The 26,074-nt window shown below is 40.7% G+C and overlaps 3 protein-coding genes across 3 annotated transcripts; 2 read left to right on the top strand and 1 right to left on the bottom strand.

Moving 5' to 3' along the window:
• Nucleotides 1-8,105: 8,105 nt before the first annotated feature.
• Nucleotides 8,106-10,751, top strand: LOC111224870 (urocortin-3-like). Its single transcript, XM_022749557.1, has 2 exons — nt 8,106-8,312; nt 8,706-10,751. The coding sequence occupies exon 2, from the start codon at nt 8,716-8,718 to the stop codon at nt 9,187-9,189; it is 474 nt and encodes a 157-aa protein (XP_022605278.1). The 5' UTR covers nt 8,106-8,312; nt 8,706-8,715; the 3' UTR covers nt 9,190-10,751.
• Nucleotides 10,752-11,355: 604 nt separating this feature from the next.
• copg2 (coatomer protein complex subunit gamma 2) lies at nt 11,356-19,647 on the top strand. Its single transcript, XM_022749708.1, has 24 exons — nt 11,356-11,485; nt 12,072-12,124; nt 12,235-12,315; nt 12,436-12,507; nt 12,624-12,703; nt 13,052-13,127; nt 13,247-13,339; nt 13,489-13,575; nt 13,761-13,918; nt 14,074-14,207; nt 14,433-14,500; nt 14,747-14,935; nt 15,502-15,597; nt 16,011-16,254; nt 16,452-16,527; nt 16,770-16,873; nt 17,048-17,173; nt 17,281-17,349; nt 17,519-17,700; nt 17,831-17,960; nt 18,230-18,327; nt 18,475-18,613; nt 18,886-18,984; nt 19,237-19,647. The coding sequence occupies exons 1-24, from the start codon at nt 11,449-11,451 to the stop codon at nt 19,365-19,367; spliced, it is 2,622 nt and encodes an 873-aa protein (XP_022605429.1). The 5' UTR covers nt 11,356-11,448; the 3' UTR covers nt 19,368-19,647.
• Nucleotides 19,648-19,708: 61 nt separating this feature from the next.
• mest lies at nt 19,709-24,908 on the bottom strand. Its single transcript, XM_022749609.1, has 12 exons — nt 24,669-24,908; nt 24,217-24,407; nt 23,398-23,477; nt 23,203-23,280; nt 22,919-23,055; nt 22,745-22,803; nt 22,188-22,228; nt 22,010-22,080; nt 21,827-21,928; nt 21,644-21,720; nt 21,249-21,312; nt 19,709-20,315 (listed from the first exon to the last, which is right to left on the bottom strand). Exons 2-12 carry the CDS (start codon nt 24,368-24,370, stop codon nt 20,198-20,200), a joined length of 981 nt encoding a protein of 326 aa, XP_022605330.1. The 5' UTR covers nt 24,371-24,407; nt 24,669-24,908; the 3' UTR covers nt 19,709-20,197.
• Between the last annotated feature and the right edge of the window lie 1,166 nt (nt 24,909-26,074).

Below are 26,074 nucleotides of genomic sequence, written 5' to 3'. Positions count from 1 at the left end.
TAAATATTTAGTCAATATTTTTCATTGTCTTTTTTTAATGTGAAGCTCTCTGTAAGCCTGGTTTGTTGCTATGTATAGAAACATAGTTTTACTTAATTTTTGTATTACCTACTTTTGTATTACTTTTTGTATCATTGCCACTGTGCCAGTGTGAGTTTTCTTTAGCTGTCCTAGTATCAAAAATTGTTTGTATTATGATTCATTGAACAGTTTTAGACCATCTCTAGTTAACCTCCAGCAGACTGTATTTTACCTTGATTCCCTGCTGTGATTTCAGGGCATGACAACTAGTATTTGCTTGTTAAAACCACCTGTCTAGTTCCACAATATATTTGGTGGCTGTTGATATGACAATCAGATCTGGGTTTGTTGCATTGTATGTGAATGTCATTGTGGTAAAAACATGTTTTGATCACTTGAACTGAGTGCTAAGAAAGTGGTGGTAAAAGGTAAAAGCTCTACAATTAAGTAAAGTATACCATTTTCAATACAGCGGTCGATGTGAAATATATTAATAAAATGCTGTAAAGTCCAATTGGAAACACGTGAAATGAACATTTTATGATCTCAAACATAAATGGCTGCTTTTTTTCAAACTTGAAAACATGACATGACACAAATTATGTTTATGTGAGTCAGTCAATGTGTGTGTATAATGTTTTTATCATTACAGGGTTGGAGTATAAGTTCATGGTAAAGTCTGTGGATCCAGATGGAACAACCATGGTGACTGACTCTAAAAATGAGCCAGAAGATGAAGTGATATCGCTCTCTCGTGAAGGGGCGGAAGAAGCAGGTGAACAAGAGGAAGAAGAAGAATATGGCGACAGGGTGGAAGAAATGACCAGTCCCGCTCCTGTGATCCTCGGAGAAAAAGGGATGCTACCAAACCGCACTGGTAAAGTTAATAATCATGCTAATAAGTGACCACACAACTTAGTGTTAGCAGGGTCCAAGTGTGTGACAGAATGTGTGTCACAGCTACCATCACCTCCATCTCATCCATTATTTTCTTACATTGGGACACCTCAGAGTGTAGTATCATTCTTCTATCATGGTTTCCTGCCGTGGTTTGAAAATGTAAAAGTAAAAAGCGTTGTTTTAAAGCTAAGTGAAGGGCGGTGCTAGTGAGCACAGTGCTAGTGAGTACTTGAGGGTAGTTTAGGGCTGACTGATCAGTGTCACAGTCTGATACTATGAAATTTTCAATTATGCTGTGAAGATAGATTAACACTGTGCGGTAATGCAAAAAAGTTATTTTGCATTGGGTTTACCATTAAATGCCATGATGCACTGTGGCTTTCACTTTTAAGAAACATGAATCGTAAAAACAACAAATTATGTGTTTTTCAAGAGGCTCGGTGGCTATCATCTCCTAAAGTGCTGCTGTTTTTGAAGCCAGCGGTATCAAGACAAAAGCAAAAGCAACCAGAAAGTTAAACAAAAGGTCATCATGTGCCAAGAAATCACAAAATATTCCACGAAGCTCATTAGTGAGCTACAGCCTCCAGGCAAGAACATCTTTCTGCATTTCAAATGATTGAAATTTTTGCTTCAGGTCAATACAACCAGAAAACGAATCAAAGAGTGAACCTGTCATTGCCCATTGTCAATGTCAGCATGTTTATTCATAAATTACAATCATTAGAAATCATCATTCTGTGTACTAAATAATGAATGTGCAGAAGCACATTTCAATATTTACACTTTAATTTGGAGACTTAAACTTGTAGCAGCTTCTGCGCTGCATTTAATCTTCTCTGGCTCCATGTTGAGACAGGAAATATGTCGTATCGATGACCAGTGTTCCTTTAGCACATACTTTATACCACTAATCTCTCTTCTTCAGAAACAGTTCACTATTTAGCCATGAACACTGACATACTAGATTCACGGTGTGAGAGCAGAATGGTCAAGGGCTCAAAATGCTCCATTTCATGAGTTTCATATTTCATATATACTTGAGTTTAAACCTGCAATAACCAATGTTTTTGGCCACTTTGGGGCAGTGGAGACATTGACATATCATCACCTTTTAACTTGATATGTCAAACCAAACCTATCGCTTATTTACACATCCACCAGTTAAGGAGCAGCATTATCATTCCTTTTTGAGTTGAGGCTTGAGTTTATAGCCACCTGGCAAATGTTATATTCACTCTATTTTAGCTTCTGAGGGAAATATCTGGCTCTCTAGCTGCTAAATGCTCCAATATGTTGACCAGCTAGTCTCTAACTGTGTCTCTAACGTAGCACATAAAGAAGAAACTGGGATGTTGGAAAGAGCAGTAAGAAAACAGCTGTGACAAGAGTGTATCATGTTCATGTTCTACACTTAAAATACGATTGGATGTTACCTGTCAGCTGATAGCCACACAGCTGGTCAACGAGCCAGTGAGTGTGAACCATGAATGAAGCTGTTAATGCTAATCAGCTAATGCAACCACGACTTCAGTTCTCTGCCCTAACTATGCTGCTGCTATGCTGTATTAGTGTGATTAAAGCAGCTGTAATTAATATTTTTACAATAACATTGTATCAGATAACAATGTGAAAACAATGTGGAAGGTGTCACTGGTAGTGGTGAACCTGAATCTGACGATCCTTCCACCATCCCAGTCTCCTCCTTATGTACAAAGTTTTAAGGGCGTTGAAGAGCAGAGAATTTTCCATCAAATCTAACTGTATAACCTTTTGCTGTAAATGATCAGTTCCTTGATGCAAGTGTCTTTGTCTTTTGCTTTTTACCGAGTGTCGAATTATCGACAGAGGCTTTCTCCTCTCCATAACTTAAGATCCAGACATCTGATGACTAAAATCCTTCATCTGGTTAAAATATATTGTTGAAAATGGCCGAGGTGTAAAAGGTGTATCTTAATAACATGGCTTAAAATTGGATAAAATGTCAATTTTTACCGCTTCTGGTGGGCAACCACAATGCCAACACATGCACAAATGGGATATGACGCCATTGACAGGCAGCTAAATGAAACGGACCATTAATGTGATCAAAATCACAGATTTCTCTAGGTTTGAGAATTGCTGGAAAGATTTGGGTTAATGTAAGCACACAACTCAACAAAAATATATAACATAGGTCTGGTCATTTTGATTTTTAATTAGACATGTGGTTACATGTTATACCTTTTAAGTGTCTGTCATTCTAGGTTCTTGATGGTTGAATCTACCAACCTATAAAATTTCTCATTGGTTTTGTTTCTGGCTTCAGATTCTCTTGAGGGAGGGACTGTGGAGTGGGGACAGAGAAAGAGAAGAAGGGTATTTGGAACAAACACTGCTGGTGAGTAGCCAAGACAACTAATTTTCTTTTTATCTTTCTTCCTCCTCTCTTCTTCCTCTTGTTTACTTGCTCTGTATATCAAAACTCCTATTTTTTGTCTGTTTTTTCTTGATATTTCATGTTTCATCTATGAGTAATGCGTTGAAATTATTAAGAGCACAAGGTGGGAGAGAATGATAAGTAATTCTTGAATGTTTGACTGCCTGTGTTAGATTTCATGAGGCAGCTTATAGATAAAAAATATGAAGTGAGAGAGGAGATATGAAGTGTAACAGAGAATGTGGTAAAGAATATGGTTAAACTTTTACTTTACATCAGAATAGATGACAATGAATCAATAGCATTCAGCAACTCAGCAGATGGTTACTCATTTGTATTACACATCCAACACCCGAAATTTTGGAAAATGGGATGAATCTGTAGCATCTTAATTTGTTGGACAGGTTCAAGGTTTTTTGTTTTTTTTTAACCTTTTTCACCACGCCCCTCACCTCTTTTTTTTTTCATCTCACCTGCAGTTTCAGCAACAGACCGCTGCCTGGAGCCCATGGCAGAGGGGGCCTGCTCAGAGTACATTCTGCTCTGGTACTTCCACCTTCGCTCAGGGGAGTGCAGACCGTTTGTCTATGGGGGCTGTGGTGGGAACAGAAACCGATTCTCCTCAAGACAAGAGTGCCAGAGTTGGTGCGGGATGGAGAGGAGAGGTACATGAATTATATCTTATGTAACAGCTGATTAATAAGATTTTTTTCTTAAGAGAGGTTTTGGTTGTGATCTGTGGATGTGAGGATACTGTAGATGCACAATTGGTCACTAAAAGATAATATATTGTTCACACTCAGGCACTGAACCCTGGAGATGAAGCCATCAACCCAAGATAAGATGCTCCTTTTTGTACATGATTGTAAAATGTTATTATTTTGTGTTTTATATTGCTTTTATTTATGTATTTTAAAAGCGGTTTCTTGATCTGTTGTATGATTGTAAGTGTTAAAAATCAAAATGTGAATATTCATTTTGTAATTTTTATATATATGTTTCTTAAAAAGACTGACATTAGAGTGTCAACATTGATTAAATCTGTCTTTGCTGTTGTGATTTGTTGTTGTCGTGCTCGTCTCACTCTTGCCCACATCTTTCAACAGTATCTCTCTTTATCTCTTTACAGAGCACTCAGTCAACCTTTCTTATGTTTTGTCAATTGCCCTGCATCCTGTGTGGGGCGAAAAATAAGAAGCTGGTGGCTGATTGCCTGCTGCCACCTCCACCACTACATATGTTGCTTTGGCAGGGGGTGTTATGGGTCAGGCTGGGAGCCAGATGAGGGGCCAACAGGGGCCCAGTGAGGGAGATCACGCAGGGACTGATTTTCAGGACTCTCCATCAGACCGACGCAGCAGTGGCAGGGGATTCCTGCGTGGGTGTTGATGTGGGGGCAGCACGCATTGAAGGGTTTTTTTTCTGGCAGTGAGGCATATGAAAATACACGACACAACTGAGATCACCAGCTTTTCATTGGTTGATGTTTTGAGCAGGATACTCCAGTATTCGCTTGTTACTTCTGGCTACATTTTCATGCCAATATTCAGTGTTTTAATTTAACATCCTTGGTGCAATGTGCTGCACCAGCTCCACTATCGGGTTTCTTAAATTGAAGTCAATTCATCAAAAGGTTGCTCACTGAAAAAAATCACTGTTTAAAGCAGAAATTATATTCACCTCCAAGTGACACGAGAGTCTTTCACATACGAGCCTCCAAAGGCTCCTTCATATTAGTCACGATTCTGCACCATAATATACTCCCACATGCTGAGATGCTTCATAGATCTGCAAGATATGGTTACACAGTCTCCAGTGACAGGCTGTTCTCAATGAAACCACACCCCCTGCCAACCACAACCAAACCAAGTCCTTAGACAGGTCCCACACTGCAAAAACAACAACACAAACCATTTGTAGAAACTCAACAACTATGGGATGGGTTGGCATGGAATTTGGCACAGATATCCTAATGATTTTGGGGACTTTTCCTCTAGAAAGTTTTCACTAGTGACAGTGAAACAACTTTGTATCAAATAAAAGTGAAAGTACCTCAGCCTATTGGTAGATATTCTACCACTTATTAACAATAAGACTCAATACCAGACTAAAATAAAATATGCAACGTGGCCACTACACCTTCACACCTACAATGAGTAAAATGCCTTAATGCAAGGACACAGATGACTTCCTAGTTCAAGTGTCTAACAACAACATAATCTAGCAATGTAATGAAAGTGTGATTTTCCATTGAAGTTGAGGCGGAGCAAGTCATTCCATTTCAGAGATCAATTGCAGAGCGGAGGCAAGAGTGGGAGGACATCTCGTTGCACTGTGTGTCACAGACTGTGATTACTCCAGCTGTGAAGACTTGCAGTCATATTAATCCTACAATGAAGTTGCTCATTAGAGCTTGACCCAACACCCTTTGATCCTCTCAGTCCTTCCTTGCTCTTCCTTCATCTTGATGTGGTAATGTACATCACTGCGGGTGGTTTCCATGGTGTGTGTCGCATGCGCACTCAAAGTTTTAATTAAAACACAATCTTCTCAAGACATGTCAGATGTCTTTCCTCTTTTGAAATCAAGTAACCATATATCCAGCATGCAAATCATATATACTGGGTAATGTTATCAAACACAGTTGTTATGCGTTACTTACTCATTTGAGCCTTTTCCCTGAGCTTCAAAGAAACCACATAAACAAAGTCTGCATCAGTAGATTTGAAAGTGATATCAGTGAAGAAATCTGATGGGAAAAACTTTGTGTATGTTGCAAACTGATACTGATAGGGGTGACAATGTATCATATATCTATTCAAAGGATTATAAGGGTTAATAAATTGTAACTAATTACTTTATTATGGTTATTAAGGTGTTTGCTAATGCTAGTAGATCAGTTATCACCAGTTGCCAGGTTGTGAAAAAATCCCTTTCGCTGTAGTTTATTGTCCTCCAGTCTCTTCCTTTGTCCTTTTGTCCAGCACTTCACTTCATCAAGACTCCTACATGAATACGACCACTTTCCTTCTAACAAAGGGCTACAGAGCATCTGGACCAAAATCCAACGTTTACAACTGCAGACTTCATCACTGCAAACCATTAGGTTGTACTTGGCCCCAAACACAGACTCAGAAACATATTATCTAATGCTATAGTTACTGTAGATGGCATTGCCCTGACTTCAGGCACCACTGTAAGGAATCTCAGAGTTATCTTGGATCAAGATATGTCCATTTACTCCCACATAAAACAAACATCAAGAACTGTAATTTTTTCTCTAGATAAAATTGCAAAAATCAGGTACATCCCATCTCAAAAAGATGCAGAAAAACTAGTCCATGCATTTGTTACTTACAGGCTGTATTATTGCAGTTACTTATTATTAGGCTGCTCCAACAAGTCTCTAAAGACTATCCAGTTGATACAAAATGCTGCAGTGCAAAGCTGACATGAACTAGGAAAAGAGATAACATTTCAAAAATATGATAAAATCCAGAATAGAATTTAAAATTCCATCTCCTCACGTACAAAGCGCTAAATGGTTAGGCACCATCATATCTTAAAGAACTCATAGTACTCTATTACCCCACTAAACCACTGTTCTCACAGAATGCAGGTTTACTTGGTTCTCCACAAGTAGAATGGGAGGCAGAGCCTTCAGCTGTCAGGCTGCCCTCTCCTGTGGAATCATCTTTGGGTCCAGGAGGCAGACGGCCTCTTTATATTTAAGAGTAGCCTTAAAACATAAAACTCCTTTAAAGTCCTCTTGCTTTCTGCAGGTGTTGCTGCCTCTGGAGCTGCAGAGTCTGGATCTGTGATTGCAAGCCACCTACTGCCTCCATGATCCTGCTTAACACCCACTGCTACAATTATTATCATGAGTGTCATTAATAGCCTCTTTATCAATATCATTATTAGCCATATTATTAATATTATCCTATTATGATCACTATTATAAATCTCTATGTGGAAGCTGGATTACGCTGTTCTCTATTTCCTCTTGCCCCCACCCCCACCCTAATCCTCACATTTGAGAAAATGTTTGATATTTTTACTGTAAAAATGAATACAAGCTATTTATTAATTATCAATATAGTTGCCAATTACTCGACTCATTAAATAGTACTGCTAATTTTAAGTTTGCACATAATTGTGAAAATGTACAAGAGGAGACCTTCTAACCACTGTACACAAATATATCACAATAAGGCATTAAACAAGGTATCTTTCATAGAGAAATAAAATTTATTAAGTCTTCCATATGACCTCAGTACGACACTGCAGAGATAAAGATTTGCATTTTCTGTTTTATACTTTATTTGCTTTAAATATAAGAAAGTGTTGGCTGAATGACGAACTGTCCGTGGTCCTGAATGATGAGCTGTCCCTGGTCCTGAATGTGAGCTGCCTGCGGTCTGAACTTTACAATCCTGCCATGTAGCATGTTTTTAATACTAAAATAATCTTTTAGGGTGAGTAAAGTGTTAACTTCAGGCGTATGTCACTACTGTGAACACCATCATATGAAACTGGATGTAAAACTACAACGTCTCTGGCTGCATGAAACATAAGTTTTTCCTAAATGTCTGTAGTCGTGATGCCTCATGTTCACCGACAGGAGGTCACATTTACCAACTTTTTTTTTTTTTTTAATTTACCACTACATCACTGCATCACAACCAATGGGTACAGTCCAGAGCAAAGCAACATGTCAACGGGATGACGTTGTTGCTGGCGTAGGGCTGCAGTTTGATGGCTCCTACTAAATGAATGCAGTGGGAATGGACGAGCAAGACACACTGCTGGTCAGACAGGGCGCGCTGCTGACCTCCAAACTCACTGTTACTTTATCAGGATTTCTTATCAGAGTTTCACTTGTGAGGATTTCTGCCTTGTTTGTTTTTTTCTCTGCAGGGATACGTGTTGGTTGACCTCTCTGACTGTATTCTTTATTATAAGATACTGAGTGGTAAGTTGAATGAAAATTATTGCATTTCCTTTAATCATTATCCTGTGGCCCAAAATACACTTAACTTTCATACGTAAAAGCTTTAGCTTCTGAACCATCGAACCTAAACAAGATCTTAAGAGTCCTGATATCATGTTTTTTTTTAACCAGAGAATAGAGATGTAACACTATGGAAGAGTGTTATGCTTGTTTTCAGTGTAAATTAACATGTTTAACTGACTTTATTGAAGAGATAGTGCTTGTCAGAGCAGTGTTAAGACTCACTGCATCTTATTTTAAGAGCCACTTCATGCTCACCCTGTTTTTGTCACTTGCTTTAAGATTAATAAATCTAAGTGGCAAATGAAGTAAACATTTTTCTTGCTTCTCTCTCTTCGCCTGTGTTGGTCCCAGAGGACACAACATGCTGTCGTCCCTGAAGACCCTGCTGCTGCTCTCGGTCCTGTGCACACCGACTTCCAGCTTGTGCCTCCGTCTCTACCAGACTCGCTCCGACCTCCTGTGCGATGACCAGGTGTCAGTCGGGCTCCGGAGTGACGAAGACGAGCCGGGCTACTCCCCCATGGACGGCTGGGGGTCGCTCCTGCAGTCCGCGGAGTATCTCACCTCCTCCTCCTCTTCTTCCTCCTCTGCCGAGTCCAGCCGAGAAAAAAGGACCTCAAGTCCCGCAAACTATCGCTTCATGAGCAGGACGAAGCTCAGAGGGCAGATGCTCCGGAACAGCAGCAAAGGGGACCGGAGGAGCAGACTGACCCTGTCCCTGGACGTCCCCACCAACATCATGAACGTCCTCTTTGATGTGGCCAAGGCCAAAAACCTGCGAGCCAAGGCGGCGGAGAACGCGCGTCTCCTGGCGCAGATTGGACGGAGAAAGTGAACATGTTGGACAACTTTAATTTAACAGACAGCCATGACCAGTGTTGGCCTCGCTACTCAGTTGTACTGAATTATTTTTTGTTCACTTTTAAAGTTATTGTGTTGATTTGTTCCTCCAGGGTAACGGTATTTTCTTCTAAATGCCCACACATTACAGGTAAAGAAGCGTTTCTCATATCGCGATAACTTAGTTGCTCTCATGTGAAAGGTCTTTGGGATCAAAATCTCTCATCTTTTTTTGCTCCAATAAAAACACTGAGGAAACGGCTATTAGGGACTAAAAGTTGGATGATGATTCTTGATTTTTTTTGTTTTAGGACAGCTCAGCGTCAAACTCGTAAATAATAGGTACAACATTTGATCGATAAATCTAGTTGACTAGAACTGTCAAATTTACGAAGTTATTTATTCTTAAATTAATTTTTAACGTTTAATTTATTTATGTTGCAGTTTCAGTGAGAATAGTCCACTTGTTTCTTATGCAGTATCGGACATTTTCCAGCAACAGTGTCACTATCTTGAATCAAGACAGAGTAAGGTCAAGAGCAATAAGGACAAAGTCATTTCACTTGTATCAAGATGATTGATCATTTCAGCCAATACGACATGAGACATATACTTTTTGCAGTAGAAATAAGTGAAATGATCTCACACTGTGGCAGATTCCTTTCAAGTCTAAAAAGAAACTTTTGAGATTCCTGTTCATTATTATTGTTATTATTATTATTATTATTATTAAAGACTGAAGATGGGCATTGGTTGTAATGAAGCAGGCACAGATCTCAGATTTTCTTTTCCAGTAAAATGAATTCTTAATGCCTTTACTTTACCCCAGAGTCATCAAAATTTAAACCTTAGACTAAAGAAGAACAAGGAAGGAGCTGTGATGATCAATTCTTACGTCCTTAGCAAAAGACCAATGAAATGTTTTGCTATTCTGTTGCATAATCGTTACATTTATTTTGTTTTTTTTCTCTTTATGACTTTGTTGTACATGGGAGCCTGTAACTATTCCAGGTTTTAGGTGAAAACACAGAGTGGCAAAACACAACATTGAGCACTGACACTGAGCTATTGTACAAACCAACTACATGATCATGAAATACAGTAAAATGCAAATGCATGGGAATGTATGTGTTCATCAGATGTCTGTTATTTTTATACTCAAAATAAAGGATTATTTTTCCTCAAATAAAGCAGATGTAACTAACTACATTTGCCTTTTATATGCATCATTAGGAACAATGGGATTCATAAAATATTCCTATAAGTTATTATTCCTTTACTTCTTTATTATTCATAAAGCTTGACTGATACACCGGCATAACCGACCGAAATGATCTTATCATAGATATATATTTGTATCAGTGTATATGTCTGACAGTAAGTAACATAAATTGCAGTACAGAGATGAGATGCAAATCATATGTTTAAGCCATGGACTTCATAGGTAGTTTGGAAAGTACTGCCATTACATACTCTGCCCACCAGAGGGAACTGACATGTTTCTTTTCATTTGCTAAATATACCAGTTAGTACATATCTTGGTCACCAATCTTTAATCATCACATTTAATGTAAGACCCATACTAGAATTCGTGTTAGTATTACCATTAAAAATACATTTAACAAAAAAAATTCAAACAAATCAGGCTAAAGAAGCTTTAGGGTTTGGGGTTAAAGAGTTCACGTGCCTCATATAAGAGACCAATGTCGCCATCTTGTGCTCATGTGTGATAATTACACCCCAAATTGTGAAGCATATCTGCAGGTGTGTAGTCCCACAGGTCACCTTGCTGGTCTTGTGTAAAAACGTCAAAAAAATCTTTATATTTCATCCATATCACAGTTTTGAGTCAGTTTGTCGATTTGCACTGTTGCTCTGAAGTTGGCTCATTCTAAGTGCTTATTTTTGTCCTCCCAACTCCCCATGCCCATACTGTCCACCACAAGTTGGCTTTCGATAAAATAGTGCTCTGTAGCGACCCTGTTTAGCTCAAATTGAATAAACAGAATAAAAGGACGTTTTAACAATTGCTATCAATTCTAATAGAAGTCTTACTACCCATCTGCAAAGGTAAATGGATTATGTAGCAGCGGCGCCCCCTGCCGGTCCTGATATTGAATGGTTCTGACGTAGTTCCGTCGACGTGGACGTTGCAACAGGAAGAGTTTTCACTTCGGCTACGTGGAAGTAGCTTTTCATATGACCGAGGCTGAGAGCATCTTCTGCCCTCATCCGTCAGTTTCATTCCGAAATCATGATTAAAAAGTTTGACAAGAAGGACGAGGAGTCTGGTAAGATTGGAAAGTTGTTATTTTTTTACTTTAGATACTGTAAACGCTTGAAAAATGAAATCGTTTCTGGGCTGACAAGATCTTGTTCGCTTTGAAAGCTAACGCGGTGCTAGCCTGTTAGCTTATTAGCTAGGATAAATGAACATGACTGGTAACCGTGACTTGAAAGACAATTTATATGTACATGTTTATATGTATTTAGGTCGGTTGTAAACTGAGGTGCAGTTGCAATTAAATTACTGACATTAAATTACTAATGTGACTCCGTTAATGTTCAGTCTTAGCTAGCCATACTAGCATCACAGGCTCGGCAGTGCCAGCTGGATGTTGTGATGATAATTAACGAGTTATTAAATATGTCTGCTCCGACATTAAACTCAGCCTGTGTTGAGATTGTTGCTTCAAATGAGTGGAGATCTGGCTTTAAGTGTGCGTGTGTTATTTCTGGTTCATTCTATGATTATTTGAATTGAATTCCGTTAAATGTATGTAGTTTAAGTAGTGTGTGTTGGGTTTAAATAAAATTCAGCAAAAGAGGATAACGGTTAATTGCACAGACTTCTGACCCCACTGTTTTGACTTTTAGGAAGTGGGTCGAACCCTTTCCAACACCTGGAGAAGAGTGCCGTGTTGCAAGAGGTAAAGTCGTCACCTGGTTTTGCTTAACACACGTTTTTCACATATAAGGCAAAAAGTATCCAAAGAAATAATCCACTGAAATTAAATAAGGTGACATTTCTTAATCACAGGCACGAATTTTCAATGAGACACCTATCAACCCAAGGAGATGCCTCCACATTCTCACCAAGATTATCTACCTCCTCAATCAGGTACAAAAGTCGATTGACAAAAACTTAATGTAACTCTTTATTGGCATGTTTTGATTTGATGTCTGTCCACTCATGTTAACATCTTAACTCTCTCTCACTTCCATGTCTTTGTTCATTTAGGGAGAGCATTTTGGGACCACAGAGGCTACCGAGGCCTTCTTTGCCATGACAAGGCTCTTTCAGTCCAATGATGTAAGAAAATGCTGATTTTATTTAAAACATTTTGATTCCATTTTAGCCCAAGCAGCATAGTCAGTCTGTATTGTTGAAATGCAAATATATAAAAGGTATACTCTCTTTCATCTCAGCAAACCCTGAGGAGGATGTGCTACCTTACCATCAAAGAGATGGCCAACATCTCTGAGGATGTCATCATTGTCACCAGCAGGTTTGTACCATGACATGGCTATGGCTTTGAGTATCACATGCAAGAAAACAGTGATATTTCACCTAGGAAGTGTCTGAAGCACTCTGCAGTTTATTAACATCTGTTGTTATAGTACAGCTGTTATCACCCAGTAACTCCAGGATACATAGAGTTACAGATCTGGATGGATAAAAAAAATTAGATTATTTTTGTTGTGAAATCTGTGATAAAGGAAAGATGTGTTTGACTATTTTAAATAACCACAGAGGAGAGCAAGTCTTTGTAAATGTGTTTTGTAAGGGTTGTAATGTGTCCACTTTTCTTTTGAGGTCACAGTGTCTTAACTTTTTATCACGTGGTATTTTACAGCCTGACCAAGGACATGACAGGGAAGGAAGATGTGTACCGAGGACCTGCCATCAGAGCCCTCTGCAGGATTACAGATGTGAGTGCTGCTTCATCTTTGTAATCTGCCCCCACCTCTTCCTTCGCTTTGCCATGACAAAAAAATACCCTTTATATTCTCCAACTGTACTTACTACATTTTCCCCATCTTCCCCACAGACCACCATGCTGCAGGCCATTGAGAGGTACATGAAGCAGGCTATTGTTGACAAAGTGCCCAGTGTGTCCAGTTCTGCCCTGGTCTCCTCATTGGTAAGACATGGAACAGTATCAGATTTTACTTGAAAATGTTGTTGTCATGTGATTAATATGAACTAGTACTACTACTACTACTACTACTACTGTGTAATTGTATACCAATGTATTCTTGCTAGTGATCTTTTCTGTTTGTATGTGTACAGCACATGGTGAAGATGAGCTATGATGTGGTGAAGCGCTGGGTGAATGAAGCCCAGGAAGCTGCTTCCAGTGACAATATCATGGTCCAGGTGGGTAGGACAAACACACATGAAGACAAAAAATATATATATATATGTATACTGTAGGTGTACAGGGGAGGCTTGATTTTTTTGCATCACACTAAGTATTCATAAATTTAACATGTCAGTTGGTTCAGATTCAACTAATATAGTTCGATATCAATGTTGTTGTTTGTGTGTGTTCTGTTCTCCAGTACCATGCCCTGGGCCTGTTGTATCACCTCAGGAAGAACGACCGTCTTGCTGTCACCAAGATGCTTAACAAGTTCACCAAGTCTGGTCTCAAGTCTCCTTTCGCCTATTGCATGCTCATCCGGATTGCCAGCAAACTGCTGGATGAGACAGAGGGCGGGTGAGTAGACCTGAAGTGGTTCGACACAGAGGGACATCTGGGTAGTTGTATAGAACAGCTGATTCCTGAGTTATGCGTTATTTGTTATCATATATAGTATTATAGGCATATTGTGAGGCTGTTGACAGCATTGTATTTTATCTTCATGTTTATAGTCACGACAGCCCCTTGTTTGACTTCATTGAGAGCTGCCTGAGGAACAAGAATGAGATGGTGGTGTATGAGGCTGCTTCTGCCATTGTCCATATGCCCAACTGTACTGCCAGAGAGCTGGCCCCTGCTGTGTCAGGTCAGTAGTTTTCTCACATCACATTCACTCTCTTTCTCCATTTATTTTGCGCCGTCTCTCTGTATTGTTGATTCAGAGCATACCTTGTTTATTCTTAGATTAATTTTGGCGTCAGCAGGATGTGCTGTGCTGACAGAATTCAATGATGTTTGATGAATGGTTTTGAGCTACTCCTCTCATTACATGTTTATGAATGTAATTGTTAATGTGTGTGTCCTCCTGCAGTGCTACAGCTCTTCTGCAGTTCTCCTAAAGCTGCCTTGCGATACGCTGCAGTCAGGACCCTCAACAAGGTACAGGACCCTCCCCATCCCTTCTCTACATGGCTTGTTATTCAGTTGTTGCACATGTGTTAAAGCAATATCACATAAAAGATCTTTATTCTTACTCAGCTAGATACTTAAGACATGACTGAAAGTGCATTGCAGTAATTTATTTTTTACCTTTGCTGACAGAGCACTGTTTATACTTCAAAACAAAGTAAAAGATGAATAGTGATACCTCGAGCACTATACTGACACTTCCTTTGTGTCCACCAGGTGGCGATGAAGCATCCTTCAGCCGTCACAGCCTGCAATCTGGACCTGGAGAACCTGATCACTGACTCGAACCGTAGCATTGCCACACTGGCCATCACCACTCTGCTCAAGACCGGCAGTGAGAGCAGCGTGGACCGACTCATGAAGCAGATCTCCTCATTTGTTTCTGAGATCTCAGACGAGTTCAAGGTCAGACATTTTTGTTTTAGTCTTGTTTTATCCTGTATTTGAAAACAAAGTACAACAAAATCCAGACACACGGGGGTCAATAATGAATAGAAAGATCTGACCTAAGCCATTATGTTACCTGCTGAAATGTCCTCAATTGGGACTTCAAAATCCTATGATCTATGATCTGTGATTTGTAATCGAGTCCAACCTCTGACTTCCACTGAGCAAGAAACAGATAAACAATTAAGCTTTCTTTATGTATGAAAAGCTGTCAAATAGACTTTTAGAAAGGAAAACCAGGCAGAACTTTAAGTTAAAAAAATTTTTTAAAAAACTACGACAGTCGTTGTCCCCCGCCTGAATGTTGTACTGGTTTTGTAATACAATATTTGTTGAAAGTGAGAATGTATTGAGAGTATTTTTTATTTTATTATTTTTTTTATCCCTTTGGATTTCCACTTCTGTGGCCAGGAAAGATTAATTTCTAAAATGAATTTCAATGCTTTGTCCCCATTTTTAAATCCTGTTATTTCTGTTGTGTTGTCTGTCGTCCTGAATCTGTCCCTGATACTTGTTTACTTCAGGTGGTGGTGGTGCAGGCCATCAGCGCTCTGTGTCAGAAGTATCCCAGGAAGCACAGCGTCATGATGAACTTCTTGTCTAACATGCTCAGAGATGATGTAAGTTGATCATTAACAGAACACTGACTATCCTTCACTCTTTGGTCTTTGCCCTGCGAGGGACCTTCCTTGATGATATCATTAGCTGCACAGAAAACTTGCTGTAAATGCTGTTTTTTTTATGTAATTCATTAAATATTTAGTATTATAATTATTTGTAGTGCAAGAAAATGAGTGTTTATTGAAAGATAAATACAAGTTAAAATTACCACACATAGGTATGTGGATGGATAATGCTTAGTTATTATCAGTTTGTCCACTGATATTGGTGGTTGAGGCTTTTTATCTGGCCCAGTAGATCAGTGTTCTGATGACTATTACTTAAGTTAAAGCCTACGGTTTATGTTGCAGTTGTGTGTTCACGTCTAAGTTGAGCACAGGCCTCACAGTGACCGTCTCTCGTCTCCCTGCAGGGCGGTTTTGAGTACAAGCGGGCCATTGTGGATTGTATCATCAGCATCATTGAGGAGAACCCAGAGAGCAAAGAGACGGGCTTGGCCCACCTGTGCGAGTTCATCGAGGACTGCGAGCACACGGTGTTGGCCACCAAGATCCTGCACCTCCTAGGCAAAGAGGGTCCACGCACACCGCAGCCCTCCAAATACATCCGCTTCATCTTCAACCGCGTGGTGCTGGAGAGCGAGGCTGTTCGTGCAGGTGAGACCAACTCAGGAAGCGAGCATCTCAGAATTTCGTGTATCTTAACCTTTGGAAACTCCAGATGCTGATCTTCAATATCCATGCTGAGACTCTTATGTCCGCACGCCTCTTACTTAAGCAACATATTATGCAGTTACATCACAACCAGTTTACTAGTTCATAAATATGTGTTTGTTTCTCCCTCCACCCCTCAGCTGCGGTCAGTGCTTTGGCTAAATTTGGAGCTCAGAATGATGATCTGCTGCCAAGTGTCCTGGTTCTCATGCAGAGGTATTCATTTACTTTCATTGGTTGTGTTTTTTCCTTTCATGTGTGGCTGCAATCCTTCACTTTATTTGGAAAAAACACTTTGACTAAACCATTTATTTTATGACCATCAGTGACCTGGGTAAATTTAGACCTTTCTCACTCTTTAGAAGTCATTAAGTTAGTGAGTTTATACATATTTACTTTTAGGTTTTGTTGCTGAATATGTGGTGTAGTATACCTTTAACATCTGTCTGTTCTTACAGGTGCATGATGGACAGTGATGATGAGGTGCGTGACAGAGCTACTTTCTACATGAATGTGCTCCAGCAGAAGCAGAAGGCTCTGAATGCAGCCTACATCTTCAACGGTAAGACAGACACATACACACACAGTAATTGATTTTGGTTGGAAAAATTCCTGAGCCATATGTGCTAAGAGCGCCTTGATTGGGCTCCCGCCAGGCAGCTCACAGGGCAAAACCTCGACAAGCACAGCAAAAATGTTGAGCCTTGAAGTCTCTTCTTCTGTGTTTTGCTCTCAGGTCTGTCTGTCTCTATCCCCGGCCTGGAGAAGTCCCTCCACCAGTATACCCTGGAGCCCTCGGAGAAACCTTTCGACATGAAGTCTGTCCCTCTGGCCACCACTCCCATCACAGAACAGAAGACGGGTACAAACTGGGTTTCTCATGATTTTTGTACTCAACTGAAAAACTATTATGGTCAGGATTCAGAGTTAAGGAGTGTCTGTTAATGTTTTTTTTTTTTTTTCTTCCAGAAATTGCCCCTGTTGCTACCAGCAAACTGCCAGAAAAGTTGGCCCCCTCACGCCAGGACATTTATCAGGGTATGATTGTAAACACAATCTGTCCTTCATGGGGTTCAAGACGTGCATGATGCAGTTAGAGACTGATATTTGCCTTTGTACACAGTGTATTGGCTTGATTAGATATAATGAATAAAGAGCCTGCCTTGTCTTTGTTTTAATCTGTCTCTGCTTTTCGTCCCTCGGACAGAACAACTGGCATCCATCCCAGAGTTCCAGGGTCTCGGCCCGCTCTTCAAATCTTCAGAGCCTGTGCAGCTGACGGAGGCTGAGACAGAATATGTGGTGCGCTGCGTCAAACACACCTTCGCCAGGCACATGGTGTTCCAGTTCGACTGCACAAACACTCTGAATGACCAGCTCTTGCAGAAGGTACCAGCAGTGTTACTGCTCACTTGTTTTTTTTCATGGAGATTCAGTTAGATACGCTCTTATAATTTACTTTTTGTATTGGTGTGTCGGGATTTCAGTTGTGAATGTAACATGTGGTGCTTTTTGTCAGGTCATAGTGCAGATGGAACCATCTGAGTCGTACGAGGTGATACACTACATCCCCGCTGCCAGCCTCCCCTACAGTCAGCCCGGTTCCTGCTACACTCTGGTCCGGCTGCCTGATGACGACCCCACTGCTGGTAAGACCACTGGGGCATTGTGGGACTTACTGAGGCAGTGACAGAAAAAACAGGATTTGGATTTGCTGCTTAAAGAAACTGAGAGTTCATAACATTTAGATCAACAACAGGAAAATCAAAGTCACCAGAAGCTGCAAACATTGTTATATGTGATACATGTACAAGGTCCAAAATAATAGGTTTTGAGGAGAAAATGTGTTTCTGAATAAGCAAAGTGAAGAAGAGCTCAGTGAGGATGACGATTGTTGATGTGTCCCGTCTGTCCACAGTGTCTTGTACATTCAGCTGCACTATGAAGTACCTTGTCAGGGACTGCGACCCCAACACAGGAGAGCCTGACGATGACGGTTATGACGATGAATATGTGGTATGTGGTCGCAGCACATTTACAATCTCTCAAAACAAGGAGCTTTGTGTGTTTTCATCAATGTAAATGATCTTATTCTTTTGTTTGTCTTTGTTGTCTCGATCTTTCTAATTTTTTATGCGTTTCTTGTCCTCTGTTCCTCTTCAGCTGGAGGATCTGGAGGTGACAGTCGCAGACCACATCCAGAAGGTTTTGAAACCAAACTTTGGAGCAGCGTGGGAAGAAGTGGGAGATGAATTTGAGAAGGAAGAAACCTTTGCACTCGCGTCTGTACGGACTCTAGACGGTACGCACAAGTCCAAAATTTAGGCTGAAATTTCTAATGCACTTAATTGAAAATAAAGGTGAAAGTACTGAGGTGTATTTCTTCAAATAGATGCATGTTTGCTTACTACTTGTATTGAATGTTCAACATTAACTTTTCATTTACAAACTGGACTCAAGTCTGAAGTTTCAGTACTTTTTGTATATTTTTGCAAATAACTGCTTCCAGAGATTTAACACAGCATGTCAAGGAATGTCAGCGTTATGTGACTAACCTGTGTTTTTCATGTACAGAGGCGGTGGGTAACATCATCAGCTTCCTGGGAATGCAGCCATGTGAGCGCTCAGACAAAGTTCCAGAAAACAAGAACTCGCACGTCCTCTTCCTCGCTGGTGGGTGTTGGATGTCAGGACAGTCACTCTTTGGTCTAAAAAGGCTTTTTTTCGTATCACCAGTACTACATACATTACTACAAATAGATTGATTTCAGTGGTTTAAGAACATATTCTCTCATTTTGATACCTGTCTGATAAAACATATGCCTTATGTCCAGACTGCATTTAAAAATACCTTTGTAACTGACATGTCTGCTGACTCAAGATGTGATATGATTGGTCAACAGCTCTCTCTCCCTCTCTTCTCAGGTGTGTTTCGTGGGGGTCACGACGTGCTGGTTCGTGCCCGCCTGGCGCTGGCCGATGGCGTCACCATGCAGGTGACGGTTCGCAGCGGAGAGGAGAACGTTGTTGATGTCATCCTGGCCTCTGTGGGTTAACGTGCTCACAGTGCAACTCTGTGCTAAACGCAACAGCGAGACATGTTATCTCTGCACGACAAACTGTCTGAAATGTCACTTTCACAGCTCTAAAATTACATGTGTAATGCTTTTGTAATTGTTACGCTGACACCATCCAACTTGAAAAACAACAAATGGTTTTATTATTTCTAGCATATAAACTGAAGTGTTTTCTTTATACTGTCTTCTGGTCCTCACCCTTCGCAGTAAGAATTTTCTTCTGTCAAATCTACAATAAAGTCCTGACTGTCAAAACACACCATGTCCCATTTGTGTCATAAAAAAAATACTTTTTTTTTTTTTTTACAAAACTAGTTTTATTTGAAGAAAAGTTGACATTTAGTTTTTTCATGAACATCAAGACACATGTAGAAAATCATATCAAAATTCATTCAGAATGCAGCTGATTGCAGGACAAAACAAACACCAGGAAACAGGGAATCAAAACAGTGTCCCACAGATAAGTTCAAAGGTCACACAATCAAACTGAACTTACAGTATCATGCTTCCTCGTAGGGTTTATAATTGAACACTCACCATCAGATTAGTCATTCAGTTGCATTAAGTACAATTGATCGATTGTTTTTTTTAGCTCAGATTTTATGTCTGTGATGGGACCTGACATCTCAGAGATTAATGCTGGTAAAGTAACCCATCAGTTGTGATGAAATCTCAGTTTAAAGCAGCGTTTCTCCTGGTTACAATCATCAGGAGAGTGTTATCCACCACATGTGATCATTTATCACTTTGGTACACTCAGCTTGAACAGGTTTTTGCATCATTCTTGAACATGGCTGTTGCATTTCCCGTCAGAAAGAGTGAATAAAATTGAAATATGCATTGAGGAAGCCAGTGGGATCCTCCAGCTGAGGGTAGTGACTGATGTGTTCATCCAAAATGGTGACTGTCGACCTCTGGACCAGCTGCCTGCAGGGACAAGGTGCATGCTTTAGATAAACAAGATCATTAGTGCACAAAAGGCACAAGAGCAAAGCTGTGTTTGGAACAAACATTAGGAATGATGTGTTGGATCTGTGAACTGTCCTGATGGCCTAGTTGTTTAAGGTCATGACCGTGAGCCACAATGTGCCTGGATTGAACCTAACTGGGCATCTTTACTACATTTTCATTTTCTATCCTTATTTCTACTAAAATGGACAAAAGTACTTCATCAAAATATTTCATGACTTCATTTATTCCAGGGAGACCATTTTTCTATGGTGGATATAAACTAGGAAACTATCTGAGCAAAGTTGTACAGGAGACGATGCAGCTTTTTTGTCTCAGAGGAAAGACTCAGATGTGAATGAACGAGACTCCAACTCCAACTGTGTGAAAATGTGAAACCTCAGAGTGAAGTTGGTAGTAGTGGGTTTTAAAAAAAGGAATTTCTTTTTTTTAAAGCTAAAAAAGCACTTCTTATTCTCACAGTTTTGCCTTGATTGTGGTTAGAACTCTCAACCTTATGGATCCTAACCCCTGCCCCCACCCCACCCCACCGCGCCATCTGCTGCTTCATTTCCTTAAATAGGTTTGACTGCTATTTGTCAGAAATGACATGACGTGAAACCAGAAGAAAAAAAAACTGAAACACATGGACCGAAACTAATTTCCATATACAAATGAAAAGATGACTATTACAGGTATTTACTTTTTTTTTTTTTTTTTAAACAACACATTTTTACACAGCCCTCATCTGACATTTGTAAATGCAACTAAAGTCCAAAGATGTGAAGTGATGTATGAAATTAGATTTTTTTTTTTGTCCTCTTTCAGACTCAATGAGTCAGGAGGATCTGTCAGGAGAGGCATATTACAGATCATCTGAACGGGGTTTAAGAGTCAGGAGGGGGCACTCACTGGTAAACACGGATGAACTGAGGATGGGGGTTGACCGGGTCCAGGGGTCCGTAGATCATGTGCACTGCAAAACAAGACGGAGGGCGGAACACTGAGACTTGGGTGCGTATGTCAGCATGCTCACAATGACAATGCTAAAGCCTATTTGCTGCATTGTTCATGAAGTCTGTGTCAGTAGCACACACACACACACACACTTCCTTCCTGAGCTCGTGATCACAGATGGACTACGAGGCCGCTCCTCGCAGCGTAAGCAGCTTAGCATCAGCAGCTCTCTGGACGAGGCTGCTGGGTCAATACACCTCAAGGAAGTGCTTGGCCAACACAAAATCCAACCTCTGATTTCTACACACACACACACACACACACATCAGGAACTGTCTGACGCAACTCACGTGGGACAAAGGTGGAAGTGAGCGCACCCACCCACCGCTCTCTGTGTTTCAATCTCTGGTTGATGTACTGGAGAATACTGAGAAAGCAGAAGCAGAGGTGAGTGAACACAGAGGGGGACAGTGATGAAAGCAACACAGAGTGAGCAAAGAGACACACACACACACACACACACACACACACACCTGTCCAAAACTAGGTTGCCATCATTGTAGCGCAAACCCGTCCACATGTCCCAGAACTCAGCGTCTGTGGGCTGCGTGTACGGACCGAACACTTCCCCGATCCTGCCAGTCAACAGAAAACAAACTTCACACACTGGTACATGTGTTTCTGTCACTTTGGAACAAGCCTCTGGTCCCGCTTACCCCTTTTGGAAGATCATATAGTTGGTGAGACGAGTCAGGAGTGGAGCCAGAAAACTGGAGTCCTTCAGAAGCTTTGGGATACAAAACAAATTCCTGTTCACTCTCATCAGCTTCTTAAAATCTTACACTGTGCATGACTGTGCTGAAAAGTAAGTGGGAGAAAAAAAAGGTGACTCACCGTCTGCAGCAGCCGTGGGTAGTGTGTTTCTGGGAATATGCCTGTTGGAAATACAAGCGTCAGCACTGCCTGTGTCCTTCACAGCATAATAATCAGACTTGGTGTGAGTGTGGGAGCTGCAACTAATGATTTAATGAACACAAGCTGAAGTCTTCAGACGGCTAGTCCGAAAAACCAAAGATGTTCAATTTGCAGTGATATAAAGAGATAAAAGTAGAAAACCCCTTAAAATTTAGACGCTAGATCTAGAAAATGGCGATGAATTACTTAAATAATTAAACAATGTTGTCAATAATGGTTTTTTTGGTGCTCAAGCTGCTTTGCTACACAGAGCAGGAAGGATTCAACCTGAGACGACAGGAACTGCATACACCTTCAGATTGACAGTGTTTCAGTCTGATGTGCAATAAAATGATTTTGACTTGTTTGGAGAATGGTGGCTGAATGGAGGTCTTGTTGAGAAAGATTAATTCTTTTTCTACCGTACTGATTACAGAGCGGTAAATCCCTACAGTTGTTAACTACAACACGACCAAAGAAAACAGAGAACACCGTACCTCCGTTTGAAAGACACAGGCTGTTAAAGGTCAGGTGACCTGTGCGATTTTGGTCACTCCTGGCAGGACAGAGAAAAACAGCACAGAGAGAAGGGGCGGTGGTGGTTAGCACTTCATCATTTACTCTTTTGACAATTTACATAAACACACACACACACACACACACACACACACCTGTAGAGCAGCTCCAGGGCCACAGTGTCACCGTAGTCATGGGACACCAGGTTGACTCGCTGGTTGCTCAGACCCAAATTGGATACCAGCGCCTCCACCACACTGGCCTGCTCGAAGATAGAGTACCTGTGTGGTCGCTGTGGTAAATGAACAGGAGAACATGAGTAATGGGTGAGTGCAGACACAGAGCATCATGCAGGAAATATAAAAATCTAATAATATATAAAAATAAAGCAGAATTTTCATAGTTTAAAAACTACAGGGGGAGCAGAAAGTTTACTCACTGGCTTGTCGCTAAAGCCAAACCCCAGGAAGTCCAGGGCAATGACTCGATGGAAGCGCTGTGTGAGCGGCTCCCAGATCTATGAGGGAAAAAAGAAACACACACACACACACACACACACACACACACACACGGTTTAAGAGGTTGTAAAAACTTGAGTGCATTGATTTAGCTACTGAGCGCGTGCAGTGGGGACCTTGTTCCAGTCGTAGCTGGAGGTGGGGAAGCCGTGGAGCAGAATGACAATGTCAGAGCTTCCAAGAGCACCATAGGAGTCTGGGTGGAGGAGAAAAGAGACAAAAAATGAAAAATAAAAATATATACATGTATGTTAGAAAAAAGAGACAAATATGTTCATGACAACTCTTGGTGCAAGGAGGTACAGGAATATTGCGAATGTCTGACTCCAGAGGAAAAGGCGTGTAAGACAGAAAAAAAGTGCTTGATTGGGTCACTACAAAGATACAAATGAGGCTTAGATGACTAGTCAGATAATCAATTAGTCAGTGTGACAGTTAATTGACACCCATTTCATCAACTTAATTGATCAAGCAAATATCTGAACCCTGCTTTTCAAATGTGTCCTTCCTTCTTTACCCTGGAAACAGCAGCTGAGAGAACAGTCACACTGCAGGGTCGGAATATTATTTTGCTCAGGAGCTTTTGATCATATCACATGATCTTCATCTGGTGCATTTGTGAGCCAAAGTCAATGAGAAGCCCTTTAAGTGCTCAGAAAAACGATGAAGATTATGCATTTTGACTGAAAACTACATGGCTGTTTTCTCAACTGATCAGTTTGAAGACCCTCAGCCTCTCGCATTTGCTTCTATTTTTGTCATGGTATAAATTAAAACGACTAACTGTTAGATTACTGATCAATCAATAATGAAAATAGTCACTATCAGCAGCCTTACTCACAAGCGAATACTATAACACTGAGTCTATGCAGACATTTGACATCACAGTACACAATATTACTGTGGTTGAAGACGACTCTGAAGTGCACCCTTGCCTCTGTAGAAGATCTTCCTGCCTCTGAAGTGGAACACCTCTCCGGCATTGTGCCACTTCTGTAGGGCAGGTGAGAGCTGAGGGGGCGGGATGTGCAGGTAGACGGCCACCAGCGGGATGCAGATCAAACCCACATGAATCCACCACTCCCTCATCTTGAGCACGGCGGTGGGGGGAGTCGCATTCCTGACTCTGAGAGACGGAGCCAAACGCAACAAGAGGACAAGTTAGCAGGAATACTGAAGGGTAGGTTCATTCTGTTAACTTTATTTCTCTGAGGGATCATGCATAGAGGCATGATCACAGACAGGAATGAGCATATATTCCTTCCTCCACACATGACATTACAGGCAGTATCTGTGCATGATCGATTTCAGAGGGAGAATGACCCCTGACAACTAAACGCAGCTGTGATCCTGCTCCATGTTTGCGCTGTCAGACTGCAGTACTCACAGAAATGTAGCCACCTGTCTTCAACAGACCTTCGCCCTGTGTTCACGATCCATTACTGCAGGGCAAATTCCTGCGGAGCGGAAAGAAACGGCGGATTGCAGAAAGGAGGAAAAGCTGCAGACGTCCCACTCCGCTCCTGCTTCCGGGTTCCACTAAAGTTTCTCAAATTCCGTCATCGACACAAGACGTTAAGGCGAAAGTTCTCTTCCAGCTTTCCCGCCCACACCGGGAAGTCTCAGCGACGTGGTCGGTTGCGGTTATTGTCATGCGTCTGGACGCCAGGACCGAGTGGTTCATCTCAGCAATAGACAATCTTTGAGGATTGACAGGACTAAAGTGCTGAGAGAAGAGAAGTTTACTGCTCTCTGCTGGTCTGGATGTGCAGTAACATATTCTCCTCTATGAAGCATGTTTGTCTATTCAATACAGATTATATCTAAAATTAAAATGATGAGGCAACTTTACTTTTTGTCTTAATTTATTAGTTTTACTGTTGCTTTCGTACGTTTATTCATATTTATTTACTTTTTTCTTCCATTTATTTTAATTTTTTATTTTAATTATTTATTCATTTAATATTTTCTGGCGTGTGTGTGTGTGTGTGTGTGTGTGTGTTTTGCATATTGTTTTTCATGACGTTTGTACTTGATAACACTTCTACGATACAAGGGCGTAGATTTGCATATGGATGGTAGGGACATGTCCCTACTAATATTTGAGTGAACTCATTCGCGCTATGTTGGAAGTGAAGTCATTTTTAAGCAATAAAACAGGAGAGGGAGCGACGTTGTACTGAATATCAGCACGACTGTGATTTGGTCGTAGGTAGTAGTTCCGACCAAGTCATTTGATTGGATGAGAGGCATTCCATGAGCGTTGTGTATAATAGCACTGGGACTTTTAACTACGTGTATCACTCCTCTTCACAGGTGTTCTGTTAACCGTAAATTAGCGTTCCATTATCTATCTTAGATTGTAAAAAACTTTGCAAAGATGAATATATTTTCAGAAATAACATTTGAATCAAATGATGTGTGGTCGTCAGAAGAGGATGAGGGGAAGAAGCCTGGATACTTCAGCGCATTCCTGAGGTAACATGTAGACAAAGTAGCAAGCTAGTGTGCACTGTGCAGGTCAAGAAAATGCTTTTGTGTTACTTAGCTACAGTCCAGTACCACTCCAGTTGCAGAACTAGGTCTATTTGTGTTGGCGTAGCCAAATAAATGATACAATAATCAAACAAATCATAATCTGTTGTTGCTTATTTAACTAATATGGCGCTCATAGAACTGTTGTATAAAAGCAATATCACACATGAGGTCGTGATGTTGTTCTGAGTATCAGAATTTAAGATTACCTAAGTCTTAGGTACGACACCGCATCACAGCCGTGCTAATATTCAGTAC

The sequence above is a fragment of the Seriola dumerili genome, unplaced genomic scaffold (assembly GCF_002260705.1).
Source record: "Seriola dumerili isolate Sdu_G_001 unplaced genomic scaffold, Sdu_1.0 BDQW01000138.1, whole genome shotgun sequence".
Lineage (NCBI taxonomy): Eukaryota > Metazoa > Chordata > Actinopteri > Carangiformes > Carangidae > Seriola > Seriola dumerili.
Note: the sequence above shows the minus strand (reverse complement) of the source record. Positions and strands in the feature narration are given on the sequence as shown.